The 26,279-nt window shown below is 40.3% G+C and overlaps 1 protein-coding gene across 1 annotated transcript in view; it reads left to right on the forward strand.

Annotated features, from left to right (window-relative positions):
• Positions 1-26,279, forward strand: part of agpat5 (1-acylglycerol-3-phosphate O-acyltransferase 5 (lysophosphatidic acid acyltransferase, epsilon)) — a 155,273-nt gene that overhangs the window by 51,995 nt on the left and 76,999 nt on the right. Inside the window, exons 4-6 of the mRNA XM_073056762.1 lie at positions 6,992-7,081; positions 13,262-13,352; positions 25,556-25,717. Of these exons, the coding sequence (XP_072912863.1) occupies positions 6,992-7,081; positions 13,262-13,352; positions 25,556-25,717 (343 nt within the window). The remainder of the gene's footprint in view (positions 1-6,991; positions 7,082-13,261; positions 13,353-25,555; positions 25,718-26,279) is intronic.

Here is a 26,279-nt window from a genome sequence, read left to right on the forward strand (position 1 = left end):
AACAGAGGAAAAATAAATCAGCAGTTGAACTGTGAACTGACAAACAGGGAGGCCTTCACTAAAGACTTCAAACCTCCAAAACAAGTTAGATTTAGTTGTAGAACTCTGTAGGTAAAGTTATACAGAGGTAAAAATAGATTACACACACACCAAATCCCGGGAGAGATTGTCAACGGCCTTTAGAGTTTCAGTGAATAATGTCTGAGTGATTCAAGTGAATTCCGAGTCCAGAGAAAGTAATTTTACTACGAGGAGTACTTATCCACCATTTTATGAGGTCCGATCAGATTCCGAAGATGACTGGATAGCCGGAAGACTTGCCACAAACGCTTCAGCTTCCCTCGCTGATTTGAACCACTTGAATTCCCCGGTATTAAACTTGATTCTTAGGTCAGCAAGATTACGAAAGGAAGGTTTGAAACCACGATCAAAAAGCACTTTCATTACGCCTTTATACTCAGCGCGCATCTTTAAGGTCTGGGGTGCAAAATCTTCCACAAAGCGAATGGTTGTATCCTGGAAAGAAAAAGAGCCTCTGCGACGTGCCTCCACAATCAGACTGTGTTTTACCTGGTATTGATGGAAACACAAGATTACTGGTCGTGGACGGGTGCCCAGAATTCCGGGGGAGACATAGACTCTGTGTGCCCGTTCCAGCTCGGGCGGGTTTGTAAGCAGATCCTTCCCGAATATCTCACAGAGAAACTCAGCAAAAAACTTCACGGTTGACCCCTTCTCAGTTGCCTCTGGTAATCCCAGAATTCTGATGTTGCAGCGTCTGCTGCGATTTTCGAGATCCACCATTTTGGAAAGAAGTTTATTAGATTTTTCCTCTAAGCTGGAACAGAGAGTCTCCAAGTATCGAACCCGACTTTCTAAAGCTTCAGAAGTCGAATCGATGCGAGATAAGTGTTCAGCATGTTTGTCTACTTTATTGTTGATCCGATCCAGTTTGTCTTCTAACTGTTTGAAAGCGGTTTTAATTTGCTTTAAGATTTCGTCTCGGAGATTTTCAAGCACCTCCATCGTCACGTACGACGAGGTCGTAGTTTCTTTTCTCCCGGATTTAGAACTCTTGCTAGACATGGTAGGTTAGATATATTCACAGGCAAGTAAGAGATACCGAAATAATTCCTAACTAAGCTTTATAAAATGGAGACATTTAGTGCAAAGGTAGCGACAGTAACGGAACAAAAGTTTGGAGCAGCTAAGCAATCGCCATCTTACCGGAAGTCCCCATTCTCCTAATCTAAGCCCTTCTTTAGCCTCTCTGCTTCCTCAAAACTACCTGCCCCTCCAGCTATCTTCATATCATCTGCAAACTTTGCAACAAAGGCATCAATTCCATTATCCAAATCATTGAGTATAATATAAAAAGAATAGGTCTGATCACAGACCCCTGTGGAACACCACTAGTCACCAGCAGCCAATTAGAAAAGTCTCCCTTTATTCCCACTTTTTACCTCTTGCCAATCTGCCACTGTGTTAGCCATGCTAGAATCTTCCCTGTAATACCATGAGCTCATAGCTTGTTAAGTAGCTTCATATGGCACCTTGTCAAAGGCCTTCTGAAAATCCAAGTATACAACATCAATTGATTCTCCTTTGTCTATTCTGCTTGTTATTTCTTCAAAGCTTTGTCAGGCAAGATTTTCTCTTGAAAATCATGTTGACCATGACCTATTATCATGTGCCTCCAAGGACCCTGAGACTTCATCCTTAATAATAGACTCCAACATCTTCCCAACCACCAAAGTCAGACTAATTAGCCTGTAGTTTCTTTTCTTCTGTAGATCTCCCTACTTGAAGAGTCTTCTGGAACCATTCCAGAATCTAGTGATTCTTGAAAGATCACTGTAGTAGGACCAACCAGGGTAAATCTTACACAGTGAAGGGTAGGGCACTTTTCCCAAAAGGGATTTGGGAATACAGGTCCATAATTCATTGGAAGTGATGTCACAGGTAGATAGGGTCCTAAAGAAAGCTTTTGGCACATGGGCTTTCATAAATCAAGGTATTGAGTACAGAAGATGGGATGCTATGTTGAAGTTGTATAAGTTGTTGGTGTGGCCTAATTTGGAGTACTGAGTGCAGTTTTGGTCACCTACTTAAGAGTGCAAGGATTTTGCTGGGTCTGGAGGACCTGGGTTATGAGGAAAGATTGAATAGGTTAGGACTTTATTTTTTAGGACATGGAAGATTGAGATGGGTTTTGATAAAGATATACAAAATCATGAGGGGTATAGATAGTGGAAAAAGCCTGCTTGCATTTACCCTGAGTTTGGGTGGGACTACAACCTTAGGTCATGGCTTAAGGTTGAAAGGTGAGAAGTTTAAGGGAAACATGAGACGAAACTTCTTCAGAGGGTTGTGAGAATGTGGAATAAGCTAGTAGCAGAAGTTGTACATCTGAGCTTGATTTCAATGCTTAAGAGAAGTTTGAATAGTTACATGGATATTCTGGATATGGAGGGCTATGGTCCTGGTGTGCAAGTCATTGAGAGCAGTCAGTTTAAATGGTTTTGGCATGGACTAATTGGGCTGAAAGGCCTGTTTTTGTGCTGTTCTTCTCTATGATGGGGAGAATGCGCAAACTTCACAGTGAATGCCGGAATTGAACTCCAAACTACAAATGCCCTGAGATATAATAGTACCATGCTAATCGCTGCATTATCGTTGTGCCCAGCTCAGAGGAAATGGTGGTGTGTCCATTTTCTTCTGAAAGAATGAACTCAGAGGAATGCCATCTTCATTAGTATTTTTGTCATCAAGAAAATGCTAGTCTGATATTGCAATCATTTCTCCGCTAATTGAATGTTTCATGACTTTACTCCACTGTGTAAGTGGAACTAACACATGACAATAATTGTTATGTGCTTTCCAAGCTGGGCATCTCTGGTTGAGGTCAAGAAAAAAAGACTATTTCAACCATATAAAAGCCCTGAACCTCATTCCAAACTGATTCGTCTAGGGTGTTTTGCAGTGCCAAGGTTGAAAAGGATGCATTCCTGGAAAGGGGGAAAGCTCACTGCAAAGGATTCTTCCTTTTAGATATTGTGCTTGAGATGTCATCTAGTCATATGAAGCAAAATCTTTGTTTTAAGAGATGAGCACAAAACATAAGGCAGCAAGTAAGATTACTGTTAGGTTGTTCCCATCCAAGTGAGAGAAACATGAGTGTAGACTGCTACTGATGATGGTTGGATTGACCACAGCTTTATCTGCTCTGCTCCCTCCATCAGCCTTGCACTGCACCTGTGGAGACGGTATATACATTGTTGCAAACAGTTAAATTTCCAAGGAACTTGTACAGATAACACCTCTTGCATATTACTCCTCATACAGCACTTCAGACAGACTGTCTAACAACCCTGAAAGAATCGGAGCCACAGAGTGGTTGTAGGTCAAGATGCTATAATGTACATCATTATTAGCACCTGCCAGAGTGACCAGGAGCTGATCAACTGCCACACAAGACTGAGGACCAATAGAAATAACTGATAGCGAGGCCTAGCAACTCACTAACTATGGTAACGGATAGAACCTTCTGCATTGTTGAGACCATCTGCTGCCCACAATCAGATGGCCTGTCTGCTAGAATTAGCAGTACTGTAGAGAATAATAACAAAGGTCTCCACAAAATGTCCCATAACTTTTAGTTCAGAATACGTTCTCATGAGTTTGTGCCATATCCCTTTGATCTGCTCCTGCATTTTTTGCTAAGCAACCTGATGGGCCAAATGCTGTGATTCTTCTATGTCTTATTGTCTTTGATGCCTGTGAGGTGCGATTTCCATTAGTGAATGCAAGATCTTGACTTGTGTTCAATAATGTACAAGGATATTCCAGACTTAACCTTAATTGTGGTCTAGAGAAAATTAGTCATGTTATTATAATACCCTTCAAAAAATAATTAAGCTGAACCTTTTGTCTTTTTGCTAAGGTCAACTCTGGGGTGCTACTCACTTTGTGGTTGGGGCTACAATAGAGCCCACTGTATAACCATTTCTTGTGACAGTAACATCACTGTCCAAGCAAGTTATCTCCAGTAACTGAACATTATATGCAACTCTAGTCACTTAATAACACATTGTGGAGGCTCCAAAGAAGGTGCTGATGAGGTTTACCAGGATGCTGCCCCAATTAGAGGGAATGAGCTACAAGGACTGGTTGGACAAATTTGGATTGAAAGATTATTACTTATGCCTCAACATCCCAAAGATGAAGAAATATTCTAGAGGGAGGATGAGGCAACTGTGGCTGACAAGGGAAATCAAGGACAGCAAAAGAGAAGGCATATAATAAAGCAAAAATTAGTGGGAAGTTAGTGGATTGGGAAGCTTTTAACAACCAACAGAAGGCAACTAAAAAAGATGCAAGGAGAGAAAAGACAAAATACAAAGCTAAACCAGTCAATAATATAAAACAAGATATCAAAAGTTTTTTCAGATATATAAAGAATAAGAGGTGAGAATGAATATTAGACCTCTGGAAATGACACTGGAGCGGTAGTAATTGGGGACAAAGAAATGGTAGACAAACTTAATATGTATTTTCCATCATTCTTCACTGTGGAAGTATGCTAGAAATTTGAGAATGTTGTGGGGTAGAAATGAGTGTAGTTGATATTACTAACGAGAAGATGCTTGGGAAACTGAATGATTTGAAGTAGTTAATTCATCTGGACAGGTTGAAGGGGTTGGCTTTAGCTGTAATGGACTGGGCTGTTTCAATTACTTTTTGTAGGTTTTTCCATTCAAGGGCATTGGCATTTCCATGTAAGTCCGAAATGCACCCAGTCTGTTCTCTCCACCACACATCTAGAGAAGTTTGTCAAAGTTTTAGATGACATATCAAATCTTTGCAAACTTCTAAGAAAGTAGAGGCACTCCAGGTTTTCTCTGTAACTGCATTTACTTGATGTGCCCAAGATGGATCCTCTGAAGTGATAACAGGGAGAAATTTAAGGTTGCTGACCCTCTTCACCTCTGATTCCCTGATGAAGGCTTTGGTTAGTCTGTACTTGGAGAATTGTGAGCAGTTTTGCAATCCTCATCTAAGAAAAGATGTGATGGCACTGGAGAAGGTCCAGATGAGCTTCATGAGAATAATTCCAGAAATTCAAGGGTTAATGTATGAATTTCACTGCTCTGGGCTTAAACTTGCTGGAGTTTTGAAGAATGAAGAGGGATATCATTGAAGGGCCATGATAGCATGGATGTAGGTAGGATGCTTCCTGTAGTGGGGGGGAGGGGGGATCTAGGACCAGCTTTAGAATAGAGGGACATTCATTTACAACAGAGATTAGAAATTTCTTTAGTCAGAGGATGGTGAATCTGTGGAATTCATTGTCACAGACAGTGGAGTATATTTCAAGTGGGTGTCAGTAAGTTCAAGATTAGTCAAGATGTCAAAGGTTAGCAGGAGAAGGCAGGAGAATGTGTTTGAGAAGATAATTTATCAGCCATGATGGAATGGCAGAGCAGACTCAATGAGCCGAGCGGCCTAACTCTGCTCCTGAATCTTGTGGTTTATCTTGTCTGGAGCAGCAGAGTCTGAGGGAAGATCTGATGGCAATTTATGAAATTACAAGAAACATTGAAAGGGTAGGCAGTCAGAATATTTATCCTGGGTCAAAATTGCAGAGGATGTATATTTTAGGTGAGTTGGAATCAGCTAAAGAGAGATGAGTAGGGCAAGATCTTATTTAGACAGAGTGTGGTGAGTACTGGAGAAGGTTTCACGGGTGGGGGGGTGCTGATATAGTGGTGATCAAGGGGCTTGTAAGTTAGCATGTGAATATGCAGGAATTGGGGAGAGCAGATGCAGTGAAAGAGGGTTGGGCCAGGTTGGGGAACTCCATGGGAAGCAGGGATAGGTACGAGGTGAGAGCAGGTGAGTATGCGAGGAGTGACAGAGATACGGTGTTATGAGGGGTGGGCAGGGGTCTACACGGGGAGCGGGAAATCTACAGGGGGGAATTTAATGAAGAAACAGTTATGTTGGATATTATTGCCTGAACTGGGAAAACTGAGCTGAATGCTAATACTAAAAACTTCATTATGTCGTGTGTAAAATTAAATTTTAGAGAAGACTACTGGGGAATGAAAAAGAGATACCTTTGTAAAAAATGGCAGACTAGATTGCATATGGATAGTGGTGCTGATTTTAAATTTTGTTCACTAGAGTTTGCTTTTAATTAGAACCCTGCATTATATTTTCAGGAAATTTTATGAAAATGGCAAATAAGCATAAAACGTCAAACACTCTCTTCAAATACAGGTGGCACTGGGGTCTCAGATTTTGTTGTGGCTTTAGTGGGGAAGAAACTGACAACAAAAGCTTTCTCAGGCAATCAAGTTTCAGGCTGACATGCTTCATATTATGACTCTTGATGCTCTTATTAAATTAACTGTTGACTAAATACAAGCTTTGAATTGAAAACAATGCTCTGGTGCTCCAGTGAAAAGCCATATTTAGAAATGGTTGGGGGGCTTTTTAAAAAAAAAAACTACGTACTTTTTTAAAGGTCGGTGCGCTATCTGATTATTTGCATTAGTGAAATGCACCAAGACTTCAGTGCATTTCAGCAGCCAAAAGTTATGTTAATACAGTTTTAGGATTTTTTTTAATGTGCTTGCCTGTATTCAAATTTAGTTTAGGATTTTTAACAGATGTATAAAGAATTGTGAGTTGGGACATGTATGCCAACAAGCAGTACAGCATTTGGGCTTGTATGTCAATTAGACTGTTGTGCTTTTTCACTTTTGATATTAGCCTAAGAATTACAAAGTAGAAAGTTGGCCCTGTACTATAATGAGCAGAACTAATGAAGCTTATTCGTGGATAGTTTTCTGTTTATGCTGTTACTATCAGCTGTCAATCATTTTATTGTCAGTTATGTTGCACTTCTAAAAATTCTATTATGAAACCCAATGAAGTTGTAGTGAAGAATATCTAAATATAATTTATTGTACATATTGTATTCTAGCATGGAGGAATATATGTCAAGCGAAGTGCCAAATTTAGTGAAGAGGCAATGACAAGTAAACTACACCAACAGATAAAGTCAGGTACTCCAGTAAGTATTTCAGTATTGTTTTAACTTGAATAAATATCACCAAAAATTTATGCTTTCTAGTCATGTTTTTATAAGTGCAGCTGCATTTATCATTGCTGCTGGTTCTCTGTGACCTTTTCCTAATACTCCTTAATTTTGGAAGTTGAGATTTTTCTCACTTGGTTGGTAAGATTTTTGTTGTATTGAAGAATCTACTTTGTGCGGTAACTTAATACTCTCCAAGCAAGAACTCCACACCCAAAGGCCCAGAAGGGCTCCTGAGGATTGATGTTACTGTGAATTACTAAAGTAAATGAAGATATTTGCAGTACATTCAACTCGTTAATAATTTAAGTAACTCTGAAGGAAGCTGCTTCCTTTTGACGTAGATTATATTGTGGGCTAGTTATTTAAGGCTAGTTTCTAATACTTTGGTGTCCAGGCCATATTAAAATTATTTTAATCCCAGATGAGATGTTGCAACATTACTAGGGGCGAGGGGAGTGTGAAAGGGAAATGGTTTATTGTAAAAGGATAGATCTTTAGAGTAGCAGAGGCTGAAGGGAGACCTGTTTGATTTTTTATAAAATTGAGAGGCACATATAGAAAATTCAGAGGCTCTTAGATGAAAACATGGATATGCAGGGAATAGAGTGATATGGAAGAATGGATTAGTTTAGTTTGGTGCAACATCATGGGTATACACTGATAATGGGCTTTTTATTTAATTATTGTTTACATAATGAATTGGAGTTAAAATTTAAATATTTGAATTTTTATTTGTGTCTCTAAATAATTTGCTTCTTGAAATTTACTGGTAGACTAACTATTCAGTATGTGAATCATTTCAGTTTTAAATATTTCACGATGTGTAACTTATCAATGAATCATGTCCATTGTTAAATTTGTCTTAAGCTGCTTCATGTATCTTCCTGCAAGTTGATTATAATTTGATCTGGAAATAATACCCTCTACCAGGCACCTGCAGTTTGAATGAAAAGAACAAGCAAGTGTATATTATTCCTTAAGCAAGGATCTGAAAGTATTATTTATTAATCCCTGAGCACACTTGTCAGATTGGCAAATTACACACTGGATGCAAAATAGTGCAAAATGAGGCTGAATTTAGAAAGATAAATGAAGAAAAGTGGAGTAAAAAGCTTTGGAAGATTGAATTCCCAAATGCCAATTAAAATCCAAAGGAAGAAGACCACAATTGTAATGTTTATTTTGAAGTGCTAGAAGGTACTGCAGTGGGCTTACTTTGTATTATCAGTACATTTACAGGAGATAGTGAGTTGCTGCTTTTGTGGAATTGATGTAGTACAATGCCTCAAAATTGCAGTTAAATTTGCTAATCATGGTCAAGATGGTGTTACCGTTGCAATTTTTGGCGCATTATTGTGAATGCTGTGTAGATCTGGGAGTCATGTTAAACTGTCATCTCCAATAATAATTCAAATGAAGTGCTAAACCAAAACTGATCATGCTCGTTTGCATGTTTTTTCATACCTTTTTTTTTAAAAAAAGGGCTATCTGTATTATGATTTTTCTCTTGTGCGTGCATTCATGCCTTAAAGGGTTAGATTGATCTTGGAGTATGTTAAAAGGTCAGCACAACATCATGAGCTGAAGGGCATGTACTTTGCTGTAATGTTGTATATTATAAAGGCACACATAGTGGGATGTCAGAGCTAAGTTTTTATACAGCTAGTGGTGGGTATGTGGATCTCCCTGCCAGGGGTGGTGATAAAACAAGATACATTAAGGACATTTAAGAGGCTCTTGGATAGACACATGGATGATAGAAAATTGGAAGGGTTGTAGGAGGGAAGGGTGAGATTGATCTTGCAGTAAGTTAACGGGTTGGCATAACATCTTAGACCAAAACGTTTGCACTGTGTTATATTGTTCTGTGTTTAAAGATGTAGTGGCTATTGTCAATAATAATATTGTGCATTGACATTTTTCTTTCAAATGTTTAATGTGTACCAACTACTTCCATAAAAATCAATCTGAAATGTTCATTGGGAAGTAAGTGGTGCATAGGTTGTTTAAATGCTGTAATGCTCAGTGGGCTCATTCCTATCTTGAACTCTTAATGGCTCCAGTGTTGCTGGGAAGTTGTATTTGCACCACAATTCTGTATGTCATTCATTGTACAAGCTAAATTTAACACACTATTAATTTTAAAATGGATAAAACAAATCTATTGATTTTTTATTTTCAGCTTCATGTGCCCACAGTTCTAGTGAAAGGTGGAACCATTGCAACATTTGAAAAAAAAAAAATATTTATATCTATTTTCATTTTCAAATGTTGCAATATGTATAATACACACATATGCACGTGCTTATCATACACTTTGGTAGAAGGAATAAAAGCACAGACTACTTTCTAAACGGAGAAAATACAAAATGCAGAGGTGCAAAGATACTTAGGAGTCATCGTGCAGAATTCCCTGATGATTAACTTGCAGGTCAAGTCGATAGTAAGGAGCTCAAATGCAATGTCAGTCTTCATTTCGAGGGGATTATAATATATAGTGGCATGCAAAATTTGGGCATCCCTGGTCAAAATTTCTGTTACTGTGAATAGTTAAGTGAGTAGAAGATGAACTGATCTCCAAAAGTCATAAAGTTAAAGATGAAACATTCTTTTTAACATTTTAAGCAAGGTTAGTGTATTATTTTTGTTTTGTACAATTTTAGAGTGGGTAAAAAAGGAAAGGAGCACCATGCAAATGTTTGAGCACTCCAAGAGATTTGAGCTCTCAGATAACTTTTACCAATGTCTCGGACCTTAATTAGCTTTTTAGGGTTATGGCTTGTTCACAGTTGTTTTCAGGTAGCCGTTTCCTCAGTTCATAATGTAATTAAGAAATAGCAGTTAACAGGAACGTTGGAGGTCAAGTTGAGGTCTGGAAGACCAAGGAAACTTTCCAAGAGAACTGCTTGTAGGATTACTAGAAAGGCAAATCGAAACCCCCGTTTGACTGCAAAAGACCTTCAGGAAGATTTAGCAGACTCTAGAGTGGTGGTGCACTGTTCTACTGTACAGCGACACCTGCACAAATGTGACCTTCATGGAAGAGTCATCAGAAGAAAACCTCTCCTGCATCCTCACCACAAAATTCAGCATCAGAAGTTTGCAAAGGAATATCTAAACAAGCCTGATGCATTTTGGAAACAAGACCTGTGGACTGATGAAGTTAAAGTGGAACTTTTTGGCCACAATGAGCAAAGGTATGTTTGGAGAAAAAAAGGGTGCAGAATTTCATGAAAAGAACACCTCTCCAACTGTTAAGCACGGGGGTGAATCGATCATGCTTTGGGCTTGTGTTGCAGCCAGTGGCAAGGGGAACATTTCACTGGTAGAGGGAACAATTAATTCAATTAAATACCAGCAAATTCTGGAAACAAACATCACACCGCCTGTTTAAAAAAAAAGCTGAAGAGGGTGACTTCTACAAAAGGATAATGATCCTAAACACACCTGAAAATCCACAATGGACTACCTCAAGAGGCGCAAGCTGAAGGTTTTGCCATGGCCCTCACAGTTCCCCGACCTGAACATCATCGAAAATCTATGGATAGACCTCAAAAGAGCAGTGCATGCAAGACGGCCCAAGAATCTCACAGAACAATAAGCCTTTTGCAAGGAAAAATGAGCGAAAATCCCCCAAACAAGAATTGAAAGACTCTTAGCTGGCTACACAAAGTGCTTACAAGCTGTGATGCTTGCCAAAGGGGGTGTTACTAAGTACTGACCATGCAGGATATGCAAATTTTTGCTTCAGGCTCTTTTCCTTTTTCTCATTTTGAAACTGTAAAAGATAGAAATAAAAAGGTAATATTGCTTAAAATATTAAAGCAATGTGTCATCTTTAACTTTATGCCTTTTGGAAATCAGGTCATCTTTTACTTGCTTAGCTATTCACTGTAGCAGAAATTTTGACTGGGGTCCCCAAACTTTTGCATGCCACTGTAAGAGCAAGAATGTAATGCTGATACTTCAATTGGCATTAGTCAGACTGCACTTGAAGTATTGTGAACAGTTTTGGGCCCCTTTTCGTAGAAAAGATGTGCTGGCATTGGGAAGTGTCCAGAGCAGGTTCACGAGAACGTTGCAGGAATGGTAAAGTTAACATATGGAGTGTTTGATGGCTCTAGGCCTGTGCTTGCTGAGGGGAATCTCATTGAATATTAAAAGGCTTAGATAGATTAGATGTGAAGAGGATGATTCCCATAGTGGGTGAGCCTAGAACCAGTGGGTACAGCCTTAGAATAGAGGGACATCCATTTAGAATGGAGATGAGGAGGAATTTCTGTAGCCAGAGTGGTGGATCTGTGAAATCCATTGCCATAGACTGCTGTAGAGACCAAATCATTGGGTATATTTAAAGCAGAGGTTGACAAGTTCTTGCTTAGTCAGGGTGTCAAATGTTCTGGGAAGGTGGTAGGAGAATGGTTTGCAAGGGGTAGTAAATTAGCTGTGATGGAATAGTGGAGCACACTTGTTGGGCTGAATGGGCTGGTTCCTCTCCTAAATCTTATGATTTTATAGTCTTGTTATCCCTAACATTTGGTATGTATGTGGTAGGTACTTGATTTGCTGGGAACAAAGACTGCTGTGATTTTTTGTTATCATAAGTTTGGGGTACAGGAACAATGGCAGTAGTGGGAATTTCCATTGATGATCTTGCTGTGCAGAAAGATCCAGGTTAGTGCAGAGCCAACAACCTGTCTCTGAATGTGAACAAAACAAAAGAGATGGTTGTTGGCTTCAGGAGAGCACGGAGTGACCACTCTCCACTGAACATCGCCGGCTCCTCGGTAGAGATCATTAAGAGCACCAAATTTCTTGGTGTTCACCTGGTGGAGAATCTCACCTGGTCCCTCAACACCAGCTCCATAGCAAAGAAAGCCCAGCAGCGTCTCTACTTTATGTGAAGACTGAGGAAAGTCCATTTCCCACCCCCCATCCTCATCACATTCTACAGGGGTTGTATTGAGAGCATCCTGAGCAGCTGCATCACTGCCTGGTTCAGAAATTGCACCATCTTGGATCGCAAGACCCTGCAGCAGATAGTGAGGTCAGCTGAGAAGATCATCGGAGTCTCACTTCCTGCCATTACAGACATTTACACTACACGTTGCATCCGCAAAGCAAACAGCATTATGTAGGACCCCACACACCCCTCATACAAACTCTTCTCCCTCCTGCCATCTGGGAAAAGGCACCGAAGCATTCGGGCTCTCACTACCAGACTATGTAACAGTTTCTTCTCCCAAGCTATCAGGCTCCTCAATACCCAGAGCCTGGACTGACACCTACTTACTGCCTTCTACTGTACCTATTGTCTTGTTTATTATTTATTGTAATGCCTGCACTGTTTTGTGCACTTTAAGCAGTCTGGGTAGGTCTGTAGTCTGGTGTAGTTTTTTTCCTGTGTTGTTTTTACATAGTTCAGTGCAGTTTTTGTACTGTTTCATGTAGCACCATGGTCCTGAAAAACATTGTCTTGCTTTTACTGTGTACTGTACCAGCAGTTATGGTCGAAATGACAATAAAAACTGACTTGACTTCTTTCCATTTGACCATAAGCTGTAGGAGCAGATTTAGGCTGTTTGGCTAATTGACTTTGCTCTGCCATTCCATCATAGTCATTTGTTATCACTCTCAACTTCACTTACTGCCTTCTCTTCGTAGCCTTTGATGGCCTGACTAAGCAAGAACCTATCATCCTCAGCTTTAAATGTACACAATGACTTGGCCCCTATAGCTGTCCACGGCAATGAATTCTACAGATTGACTATCCTCTGGCTAAATGTATGTCCCTCTACACTGAGGGTGTGCCCTCTGCTCCTAGACTTGCTCACTGTAGGAAATATCCTCTCCACACCCACTCTATTTAGGCCTTTCAATATTAGATAGGTTTCATTGAGATTTTTCCACCCCCCCACCAGACTGCAGCGAGTACAGGCACAGAGCCATCAAACACTCCTCGTGCATTAGCCCTCTCATTCCTGGAATAATTCTTGTGAACCTCCTTTTGATCTTCTCCAAAGCCAGCACATCTTTTCATTGATCTTTTAGCCATTGACTTACCCTTGTGCATCTGTCACTACCTGTTTGACACATTTTCTCTTTTGATCTCAAATTGAACGGGCTTTAATAAGTATGTATTTTCTTCTTCAGACTTACCTTGTCATTTTCCCAGAAGGAACCCGTTACAACCCAGATCATCCCCAAGTGATTGCAGCAAGCCAGGCTTATGCTCATAAAGAAGGTGAGAGTGTATTGATATTTAAATAACATGTAGGTTTTATGCTTTGAACTTCAGTTTAAATATTGCTCTATTGAACAAACTGCAGTTTCTGTCATTGCTCTGCTCCAGACTGGCATTGTTTCATGGAGAGGCTAAAATACCAATAATGTAGAAGTCCAATGTTGATTTATGTTTTTGAAAAGAGGGAGAAGAATCCTTTATGCTTCACCTTCTGTGCTAATTGCTTCAAAGATTATTTATTGCTCCAAGTAAGTTAACCTTGTCATTTTGATTTGAAAAATAAATTGGTATTATGATGTGTTAACACTGTGCAGTGGATTCTTGTTAACTGGGACACAGGGACCAGTACATTTTGGCTCATTTAAGTGGTGGCCCCTAATTAGCCAAAGTTTCATGGAAATAGTTAAAAAGGTATAAAAAAAAGACAAACTACAGCTTAAGTGAATAACAAATTATGTATTTAAATGAAATACAGAACAAATTAGAACGCTACCAATACTCCTACAATGCTATAAACTGTATCGATGGAGGAATTCATCTAGCATACACAGCTGTGTTTTTTTGACTGTAAATGAACAGAATGAACGTAGATACCAAGTGCTGATAATGGACTGCCTTCATACAATGGTTTTGTTTATTGCGTCCTCCAAATCTTAATTTTCAAGATTATTGTTGATATCTTCGGTTTTTTTTTGTAGTTCCAAAATTGTTGAAAGAGTGAAATCATTTCATTTGCACTCTCAGCTGTTACTGGAATCTCCAAGCCTGAACGCTTGAAACTGCAATGAGCAAAATGTCTTTCTACTTAACTCTTGCCAGCATCAGTAACAAAAATCATTGTGTTTTGAACATAAACAGATGCAATGATACCATTTAAAAACTGTTCACACTAAGCATAGTAGATAAGAGAAAATCTGCAAATGCTGGAAATCTGAGCAACACACGCAAAATGCTGGAGGAGCTCAGAAGGCCAGGTAGCATCTATGGAAAAAGAGTACAGTCAACGTTTCGGGCCGAAACCCTTTGGCATGACTGGTTAACCCTCCTGCTGTCGGGTTACAGCCTGAAATGTGGACTGTACTCTTTTCCATAGATGCTGTCTGGCCTGCTGAATTGCTCCAGGATTTTGTGTGAGTTGCTCGGATTTCCAGCATCTGCAGATTTTCTCCTGTCTGTGATTGGATTACTACCGTAGTTCTGCTGAAGGGGTTTGGCCTGAAATGGCACCTCTACTCTTTTTCCATAGATACTGCCTGAGTTCCTCTAGCATTTTGTATGTGACACTAAGCATGGTGTAGTGTGTAACAGCTACACAAGTGCACATGACTGACGCTAGTTAGAAACTGTATGGTAACACTTCCTGTCCCAATTATGTGGTGTAGTGTCCTAAATAAACGAAGGGAATCCTGGTTATTTTTTTCAGTTGGTTTTTGTTCTTTTAGAATAGTCCCAAATAAGCTGCTGCCCAGATTATTCGATGGCCCAGTTAACCAGAATCTACTGTATTTGCTAGGCTGTTTTGCAGTAGTTTTATACAGTTTAAGGACCTGGTTTGTGGTAACCTCCAGTGACAATTTTACGTTCTGCAGATCAGGCAAAAAGTCAGTATTTTCAAGGCTGTTCAAAAATGTTTCATTAGATTTCAAAGTTGAGTTCACATGGTTATAAACAGGAGTAACTGCATCGTAACTTATTAAGATTTAACATTTTAATCTTAATCTCACAGCAGAAATTGCATTGCTTGTGAACATAGAAGGCAATACAGATTTTGGAATTTGGAGCAACAGGAACTCTGCTGGAGGAACTCAGTGGAGCGAGCAGCATCTTTGGGAGGGAGGGAAGGAGTGATCATGTTGGGCTACACCACTGTACCCAAGATATCAACTGTTCCTTTCCCTCTGACAGATGCTGTTCAATCCCCTGTGTCTGTTATACTTGGTTGTTACTGCATTGCTTGTTCCTGATTCACTAAACATAAATGTGAGTGAAGAATAAGTTTAGACTGATCTCACTGCATAAAGGAGTAAATTCTTGTACATAAAGTACACCTCAGGAGCAGTGGAGACACTTCATCAACCTAAACCAAGTACCAGAATTTGGAATAGCTCTCTAGATTTATTTATTTAGTATTACAGCATGGAACCTTTCCAGCCCACCGAGCTGCACCACCCAGCAAGTCACCTATTTAACCCTAGCCTAATCACAGGATAGTTGACGATCTACTTACCAGTTTACTTTTAGACCGTGGGAGGAAACCTATAGCATATAGGAGGGATGTACAAACTTTCTTACTGAAGACCCGGTATTTGAACTCTGACACCCTGAGCTGTAACAGCGTCGCACTGTGTGAAATTGAATTGTGGGTGTGCTTTACATCATTGTCTTGGCACTGTATTTCCTGTGATGAATAGATAAGGCAACATTATTGTCTTATTTACTAAAGAATACAAGTATATAGCTCACAACGCATGTTAAGTTTCTAAGCACAAGTACAAGTTCGTCTTGTTTTACAGTTTAATGTATATCCAATTTATAGTTTACTTGAATGCATGGATTGCTGTTTTTACTAGGTATTACAAAAACTTTATTCACAGTGATTTTGCAATTGTTTTCAAACAGTGCCAATTATCAAGAACAGCTTATTTCCCATGCATTAATTTTGTGTCGTATTATCACATGTGGAAGATGAAGCTATTTAGATTTGCAGAAAGAGTAAGATTCAAATAATAATTTAGTAAACTTTCAGTGAACAGTTTGCCTGTTACCAAAGGACCATATGACATAGAAGCAGAATTCGGCCATTTGACCTATCGAGTTTGCAACGCCATTCAAGGACTGATCTTTTCCCCCTCCTCAGCCCCGCACCCTGGCCTTCTCCCCATAACCTGCGATGGCCAATCAAGAACCTATCAATGATCAATTTAAACAAGGATGATGTACTATGATTTTTGGTCGTGGAGTCCTTCAAGTAATGTCTGGTATTTTAGAGTGATGGCCAACAGGACATGGTACCTGGGTTAAATCCAAGAAATGTTTTGAATAAGCTAATCTCCCATAAAAAGAGGAGAACTTGGGAATAGTTCATCTGGGGCAGACAGATATAAATGAAGAGTTCAGTGAAAAATAAACTGAGGGAGGGGAAAAGATGGTGAGATTATGAAGTCATCAATAGACTACTTTTGTAGCAAGTTGGGGAGACATTGGATTGAGAGGAAGTTTGTTCAACCTGCCATAAGTAATGGATTTGGAACTTGTAGACAAAGAATACGCAGGCTATCATCACAAGTTGCATTTGAATGAATGATCTGTCCTGGTAGAAGTCATTTCATCAAAAGCCAGTAAGGCTCACATTCATCATTTGTTGATTACTTCGTGGTGGTTTTCGTGGGTGCTAAAGATCAACAACAAGCTCACCACAGAAACAAGTTTTCCTTAGCATATGAGTTACAGGTATATAAGGAGTGTTTGCAAAGGCATTGTCCAAATCACCTATCTTTTCATGCGTAAGCTATTGATTGCTTTTTTTTAATTTTTGAGAAGTGGCAGTTAAATTTGTTGGCTATAATCTTCACTTTTTTTCCTTATTATGGAGACTACTGTGCTGAGGCATGTGATCCTCGCACATTCAGTAACATTGTCTTGCTGTTGACATACTTGTAACTCACAGATACTTAGAAGAAACTTGTTTCTGTGACTGGGTTGGTGACTGGTGAGCTGCTGTGCATCTATGAAAACCACCAGGAAACAGTTACTGAACAATTAAATTATCCCTTTTTGAAGAAGCAAATGTGAAATCCATCTGAGGTCCCTTATAACTGAGCAATAGTTCTAGAGACCTGATTCAAAGGGACCACTAATTCAACTTTCCATTAAGGTTCAATGAAAATTTATTATCAAGGTATATATCTGTCGCCATGCACTACCCTGAGATAAATAATCCTGCAGGCATTCAAAGTAAATATAAAAAACACCTAGAATCAATAAAAACTGTACACAAAGACAGACAAATGTGCAAAAGAGAGCAAATTGCACAAATACAAAAAGAAAAACTAAGAAATAAATAAATAATACTGCAAACATAAGTTGTAGAGTACTTGAAAGTGAGTCCATAGGTTGTAGAATCATTTCAGTGTCAGGGTGAGTGAAGTTATCCATGTTGGTTCAGGAACCTGATGGTTGAGGGGTGATGGACTCCTGGAAATGTCCTTGGGTGTCATGTGTCATGGGATCTTCTTTTATCAAGGTAATGTTGTTGTTGGATTAATCCTGACAACAAGAGCTTTTGCTTTGATTTCTCATGATATGCAAAGTCAGAAAATACTTTAAATTATGATTTGAAAAGTCTTTCACAAAATTGTTTTGATAGTCCATTATGGGGAGCAGAGTCAGGTCAATACATATTGATGCAATTATGAAGATAAAACCAGATGAAATATGATGATATTTCCTGTAGAGTTTGCACATATTTGGTATGTCACCAAAGACTCTAGCAAATTTCTACAGATACACTGTGGAGTGCATTGTAACTGATTGCATCACAGCCTGGTATGGTTCCCGCTGCTCTCAGATTTCTGAATGGTCCATGAACACTACCTCAGTATTTTATTCTCCTTTTCCACTATTTATTTATTATATATTAATTCTGCTGCCACAGAACAACAGCAACCTGATTTACAGCTATGGAAAGGAGAAATTTGGAGTGAAGGAACAAGTCAGCAGGAAAGATGTACCTCCTCCCTCCGCCCCCCCCCCCACTCCAAATCCCGTCGTCTCCAGGAAATCCAACAACTTGTTAAAGAACGAAGAGACCTGAGGAAGTCGTGAAAAAAAGCAACAGCAGAAGAAAGGGAGGGCATCAACCTCCTTCAAGAAGACCCTAAAACAGAGGCTTTCAAAGCTGTGCAGAGCAGAGAATTTAAGGAAACGATGCAAAAAGAAGGAAAAAGCAAGAACAGACTTCTATAACGATCCCTTTAAATATGTGAAAGGCATTTTCACAAAAGAGAAAAGCAGATCCTTGAAAATATCAAAAGAAGAGGTTGAAAGACATTTCAGAACCATCCACACTGAAGAGCTAATAGATGAACCAATACATGTCCCAGCTGACATTCCACCAATCTCAACCTCACAACATCAATTTAACATCAGCTCTCCCAAGCTGAGTGAGGTGAAAGAGGCAGTGAAGAAGGCAAGATCAGCATCAGTGCCAGGCCCTAACGGTGTTCTGCATTGTGTCTACAAGAACGCCCCAGACGTTCTGAAATTTCTCTGGAGAAACATGAGGGTTGCATGGGAAAAGCAAGTGTCCCCAAACCCTGGAGAAGAGCTGGGGGGAGGGGGGATAGTTTTGATCCCAAAAGAAAAGAATTCATCCACCATCGAACAGTTTTGCCAAATAAACCTTCTGAACATAGAAGGCAAGATCTTTTTCAGCATGTTGGCGCAAAGACTTACAAAGTATCTGAAACAAAACTATTTCATTGATACGTCAGTCCAAAAGGCTGGCATAGCAGGCTTCTCAGGATGCCTTGAACATACCAGCATCATATGGCATCAAATCCAAATGGCTAAGAAAGAAGGAAAGGATCTGCATGTCTTGTTCCTCGACCTGGCCAATGCCCATGCATCAGTTCCTCATTCTGTCCTGTGGAAGAACTTTCTTTCAGGTGCCTGCAGCAATAACAAATATGGTAAAACACTCCTTCCTGGATCTGCAAGTTTGTTTCACATCATCAGTCTTCACCACAGCTTGGCAACCACTGGAAGTAGGCATCATGGTGGGGTGCACCATCTCCCCATTGGCCTTTACTATGGCAATGAAGCTCATTATCAGAGCCTGAAAATGGGTTGTGGGAGGAAAATGGCTACAGTTTGGTCAATGGTTACCACCGATACGAGCCTATATGGATGATATAATTTTGAATTTTGGTTTATTGCAATTTAGACCATGGGCACAGTAAAAATATAACAGTACTGACATCAACTGTTCCCAGCACCAAGAGACATCTGGAAAAGCTTCATCAAAACATCACATGGGCGAGGATGAAGATCAAGCTCAGCAAGTGCAGAAGCATCTCTATTGTCAAAAGTCAAGTGTATGAAATCCCCATCAACAAGGTGGAAAAGCTCGAAAGAGTGATCAGCACACATGTGAAACAGTGGCTTGGACTTCAACGGTAAGTCCTGTTGGACTGTATGGGAACGGCAAATTAGAATTACCAATTGCAAGTCTTGTGGAAGAATTCACATGCACCAAAGCAAGGTTGGTCATGACCCTCACTGAATCAGAAGATACTGTTATTCGAGCAGCGCTTCCCCCACCCCCCCGTGTGGTAATGGGGAGGAAGTGGACCCCATCTGAAGCCGTTCAGAATGCTAAGTCTGCTCTTCACTTCAGGGATCTGGTTGGCCAAGTCCAACTTGGGAGAGCTGGGCTTGGGCTCGTCCCAAAGGCTCTTCAATGGCATAAGGCAACATCTATGCAGAAGAGACAGCTTGTGGTGGAGGTGGTAAGAAGACAGGAGGAGGCAGAGCGACATGCCAGGGCTGTCTCAATGGCCAAGCAGGGCCAATGGACTAATTGGGAGAGCCTGGAAAAGAGGAAACTCAGCTGGCGTGACATCTGGGAGATGGAGGGATGTTGGCTAAGTTTTGTCATCAGAGCCACTTATGACGTCCTACCCACACCCCAGAACCTGATCCAGTGGTGGGAGAAGACCCCACTTACTCTCTTTGTCAAGCACCTGGATCACTAAGTACATTTTAACAGGATGCACCACGAGCCTCAGCCAGGGGCAGTATACTTGGCGGCATAACCAAGTTCTCAGACAGCTGGCATCAGTCTTGGAACAGAGGCGAATCACCACAAATTTTCTCCCACAAACATCGTCAAGAAATGTTCACATCACATGATTTGTACCAGCAGGCCAACCTCCAGAGCACCATATAATATCAAAAGAGGTAAGCATTCTGCAGGTTGCTCGGGATAGGAAAATGGATGTGGACTTGGGGAAAAAAAGCTGGTGTTTGCCCCAGACATTGCGGCTACAACACTCCGGCCAGACATGGTCCTGTGGTCCACAACAGCCAAGCTGGCATATGTTGTGGAATTGACAGTACCATGGGAAGATGGTGTTGAAGAAGCTTATGAGAGGAAAAAGAAACTGGCAACTGAAGCTGCCCAGAACGGCTGGAAGACCAAGATTTTCCCTGTAGAAGTGGGATGCAGGGGATTTGTGGCTACATCTACGACCACTATATTGAAGAAGATGGGGGTAAGGGGTTATTTACTCCATCAACCAATCAAGTCCTTGTCAAATGCAGCAGAAGAAAGCAGTAATTGGATTTGGATTAAAAGGAAAGACAACAACTGGGCTGCAAGATGAAGACAGGAGGATATGGAACTGAGGGGGTGTATCTGGGATGCCAGGTAGCACCGTTGAGCCCTCTGGAGATGTCGTGGGCTTATCAATGAAACGTCAAAGAAGAAGGGTGCCCACCTGACGACCCGATGAGGTACCTACCCTCCTTGTCACCACTCCAAGCCCACTGCCAACATCGAGAGTGCCGAATTAAAGGGATTGAAACATCAAGTCCTATTAGCTCTACTAGTGAGAATAAATCTGATTCTGATTTGATGGTGCAGTGAAAGGGCTCAAGGGACCAAAAAGGTTGGTTGCAATTTTTGGAGGGAAGGAATGTTCAGATGAGATGGAAGCAGATTATTTTTTTGTTCTTTCACGCTGCCATTTCTTTCAATATATTTGAGATATTATCATAGAAAATGTTTATTGTTCAAGGCTTGATTTTGAACTTCGAATTCTTGATCTCCCAGTCTGTCATGCTGTTGCCCTTGCATCTTATTGTTTTGCTGCACTGCACTTTTTTCAGTAAATGGAACACTATAATTTAAATTCTGCTTCTTCCCCCACACCCATTTTGTACGATGCTGGTATACTTATAGATGGATCAATTTGTGTGCATGATTATGAGGCCTCCACTAGTCGGAATTGACCACGGATGTTGCATCTGTCTATGTAGATGCAAGCCAGAGCAGTATGATAGGAAGAGCAAGGTGTTGCCTGTGCCACAGGCTCCCACTCTTCAAACAGTTGATGAATCTAAAGGAACGGCAGAGACCGAAACAGATTGACACCAGTGGTCACAGGAGTTACAAATCAGTGTTGAACTCATCGCAGAACTCCAACTCAGGATGTTTCATCGGGTTTACTCCTGAAGTCTTCCCCATGAGCAGATATAGCTGCAAGGCTGTGGAGGTTTGAGATCAAAGTTTTTCTTCTCTTAAGTGAAGGAAAACTACATAGTATGCAAAAGAAAATCTTTCCATTGTATCTCAGTGCATGTGACATTAATTACTATTACCAGTTGATAGTCCTTGCTGACATACTGCTGGTACTGAGGAAATCCTGCACTTGTCATTTTCCTTAAATTCTGAAAATGTATTTTCAGAGTACCTACATGTCACTGTATACAACCCTGAGAATCTTGTGGACATACTTAGCAAATCTATATAACAGTAACTAAACAGGATCAATGAACAACAAGCTGTGAAATGCAAATATAAATAAATAGCAATAAATAACAAGTATGAACTAACATGAAAGAGCATGAAATAACAAGATACAGTCCTTAAGGAAGACCATCAGTTGTGGGAACAGCAAAAATAGAATGAGTGTAGTTATCCCCTTTTGTTCAGGAGCCTGATGGCTGAAGAATGGTAACTGTTCTTGCACTTGCTGGTGTATTTCCTATTTTGCAGACCTCAGTCAGCATGGATTGGCTACAACATCTCCTCCACAATCTCCATCAACAAAGGAGCACCTCAGGGATATGTGCTTAGTCTCCTGCTTTCCTCCCTATACACCTATGACCGTTTGCTGATGACACCACTGTTGTGGGCTGAATCAAAGGTGCTGATGAGGCATTTGTACCGTCTACCTGATGGCAGCAGCGAGAAAAGAACATGGCCTGGGTGGTGAGGATCTTTGAAGATGGTTGCTGCTTTTCTATGGCAGCGTTTCATGCAGATGTGCTCAGTGGTTGGAAGGGCTTGACCTGCGATGTACTGGGCCGAATCCACTACCTTTTTAGGATTTTCTGATCAAAGGCATTGGTATTCCCATACCAGGCTGTAGCTAGTAAACACACTTTCCACCACACACCTATGGAAATTTGCCAAGGTTTTTGACGATTTGCCGAAATCTCCCTCTTGTATACTGATTCATCACCACTTTTGATACAGCCCACAACAGTGGTGTCATCAGCAAACTTGTATGTGGTGTTGGAGCTCTACTTACACACGCATAGGTGTATAGCGAATAGAGCAGGGGACTAAGCACACATCCCTGTGGTGCTCCTGTGTTGATGGAGATTGTGGAGGAGATGTTGTTGCCAATCCATACTGATTGAGGTCTACAAGTTAGAAAATCTAGGAACCAATTGCACAAAGGGGTTTTGAGGCCCAAGTCCTGGAGTTTACTGATGAGTTTTGAAGGGATGATAGTATTAAATGTGAGCTGTAATCAATGAAGAGCATCCTGATGTATGTATCTTGCTCCATGGTTGTGTTTCAGGGATGAGCAATTTGGAAAGGATAGAAAAGCAGGGGTTCCCAAACTGGAATCCATGGGCCCCCCTCGGTTAATGGTAGAGGCCTATGGTGTTAAAAAAAAAGTTGAGAACCTCTGCTGTAGAGCTTTGATCAATATCCATTCATTTAGCAACTTAATTGAAATAGATAAAAGGTACTTTCATTTCACATACACAAAACAATCAGCTACTGCATTTCTTATTTTATCAGTGATTGTCCTTTAGTTGATCTTAGCTGGATGTGAATTACGTGTAGCACCAGTGAGCTTTTGGGCTAATGTTTAAAAAAATATATACTAAATGTTGGAGGAACTCTGCAGGTCAGTCAGCATTGATGGAGGGAAATAAACAGTTAACATTTCAGGCTGAAACCCTTCATCAGGACTATGATCAAGACTCGGGGTCTCTGCCTGAATTGTCATTTCCATAGATGCTGGCTGACTTGAGTTCCTCCAGGATTTTGTGTGTGTTGCTCTGGATTTTCAGCAGCTGCATGTAGAACGACTCCCTCTTATAAATGCATGCATGTCTGGAACTTGGTTATCACTTCCAAGTGTAAAACATCTAAATTTGCTGACGCATTCCTGTAGGTAAATCTGTGAACATGCTTCTCTGCTGGACTCCGCCAGGTGATGGCTGTGCGTACAGAGAGAGACTGAAGAGCGCAGCACCAGTGAAGAGGATTAGGAAGAGTTGGACAGCAGAGGTGGAGGAATGAATTTGGGATTGTTTCAAGTTAGTGGATGGGATCACACTCAAGGATTCGTCAGCAGACTGAAATGAACATACTGCAGTCATCAACATCATAAGGGCAAGTGTGTGCCCACAGAACTATTTTGAGGCTTCCCCACCAGAAGCCCTGGATGAGCCAGAAGATTCCTAATCTATTGAGGGCACAATCTGTGGTGTTCAGGGTTGGTGACTCAGTTTTTCAGAAGTCCTATGCGACATCTAGAAGCCATTGTGAATGCAATAAGGCAATTTCAGACTAAGTTGGAATCACAAATGGGCGCTTGACAACTTGTGGCAGGGCTTTGCGCAGTGTAACATCGTACAAGGTGAGATTGGGTTGTACAAGTGGCAGTGACCCATTGACCCCCAGATTAGTTCATTGCCTTCTTTGCATGCTTTGATAGGAAGAACTATGACAAGCCCCCACATTTCTGGATGACCCTGTACCTTAAATCTCCAATGTTCCGACATTCTTCAATAAGATGAATCCGTAAAAGACATCTAGTCCAGAGGGTGTCCCTGTCCAAGTACTGAAGTTCACTGTGGACTCTCACTACTACAATTGGGCAGGAGGTACAGAAGCTTTAGGTCCCACACCATCAGGTTCAGGAACAGTTATTACCCTACATCTATTAGGCTCTGGAATCAGCGTGAATAACTTCACTCACCTCAATGCTGGACTGATTCTGCAACCTTACAGACTCATTTTCAAGGACTCTTTGCAACTCATCTTCTCAGTATTATTTGCCCAGTTTGTGTTTTGTACATTATTTGTTTGTTTGTCTTTGAATAAGTATAGTTTTTCATAAATTCTATTATATATTTTTCCCTGTAAATACCGACAAGGAAATTAATTTCAAGGTAGTAAATGGTAACTTATGCGTACTTCAATATTATTAATCTCAGTATTGCTGGTACAGACAGTGTAGTCCATCCCACTTCCTCAAGTCAGTGACCAGTTCTCTTCTTTTGCTGACGTTGAGAGAAAGGTTGTTCTCTTGACACAAAGACTCTGTCTCTGTGTTCTCTTTCTGATTATAAGAGATGTAGTTAATGCAGAACCTATTCACACAGTCATGAGTGTGTAGGGTGTAGAGTTAATGGACTGATGATACAGCTTTAAGGAACGCCAGTGTTGAGGGTAATCATGACGGAGATGTTGAATGCAGTCATTTGGTCACGATCCAGTTGCAGATGGAGGTGCTGAATGCTAGGTCTCAGCATTTGGAGATGAGTTTGTTTTGAATCCTGATATTGAAATGGTAATGGTATTGAAATCCCATTATGTGCAGTTTGTTTCTGAATAAAGGGGGGAAAAATAAATGGTATTGATTATAGATCACTGCAGTTACACAGAATCAGAATCAGGTTTAATATCACTTAATATATGTTGTGCAATTTGTTTTTTTGCAGTTGCAGTACATTACATTACACAGTAATAAAAAAGAAAATTGTAGTAAGAAATATAAAAGATAAGTAGTGCAAAAAGCAAATATGAAATATGTATTTTATATTATTGTAGTAATATTTAGGTTGAAAATTGTTAATGAAAATACTAAACAGGTCCATCCTGAACCGGTAAATAAAACATTGGGGAGTGATTTGACAATGAACATGATTGAGAACTGTTCAGTCCAGTCCTCCTGTTCTATATATCCAGAGTTTAACTGTTTTTGTTGAAATTAGAATTCTTTATTCAATCAAATACTTTTGTATGACGGAAGAGGAATTTCACTTCACATCAGGTATAAATTTAATTCCGTGTATAGATTATTTAAATTTCAATGTTCTGTCTTTGTATGTTAGTGTTGCAGATATATCTTCTAAGCTTACAAGGTAAATGTATCCTTGTTCACTTTCAGGGCTACCAGAGTTAAGGCATGTAATGTCTCCACGTGTGAAGGCGACACAGATAGCAGTTAACACCTTGAGATGCCACCTAGATGCAGTGTATGATATCACAGTAGCATACGAAGGAACTGTGAAAAGTAATGGGCAGCGGACAACAGCTCCTTCCATGCCAGGTCTGTACCAATACGTTAAAAATGTTCTCTTGGTAAGATAATTGTGCTGTTTTGTTACCCTGTCATAAGAGAGGTGCCATTAAACTGGAAAAAAATGCAAAGAAGATTGTGCAAATGTTTTTGGGACTCAAAGACCCATGTTATGGGAAGAGATTGGGCAGGCGTAGATAGATATTTCTGTTGATCCCAAAGGAAATTACAGTGTCACAATAGCATTACAAGTGCACAGATATGCAAATATGCAAATATTAGAAAAGTAAGAAAGAATTAAAAAAAATGTTACCTCGAACAGTCTAACAGGAGGGGGTCATTACTTCCCCAACTATAGGTTTGTTCATCATGGAGCCTGATGGCCATGGGAAAGAATGACCTCTTTGGAGCAGCACAGAATCTGTGGCACATTACTGAATGTGCCATGATCAGCCAAGGTGGCATGCAGAGGGTGAGAAATATTGTCCAGAATTGTCAAGATTTTCAGTAGGGTCCTTTGTTCTACCACAGTCTCCAAGGTGTCCAGTTAGACTCTTATAGCAGAGCCAGCCTTTCTAATCAGTTTATTGAT

This window comes from Hemitrygon akajei, chromosome 9 (genome assembly GCF_048418815.1).
Source record: "Hemitrygon akajei chromosome 9, sHemAka1.3, whole genome shotgun sequence".
In the NCBI taxonomy this organism is placed as follows: domain Eukaryota; kingdom Metazoa; phylum Chordata; class Chondrichthyes; order Myliobatiformes; family Dasyatidae; genus Hemitrygon; species Hemitrygon akajei.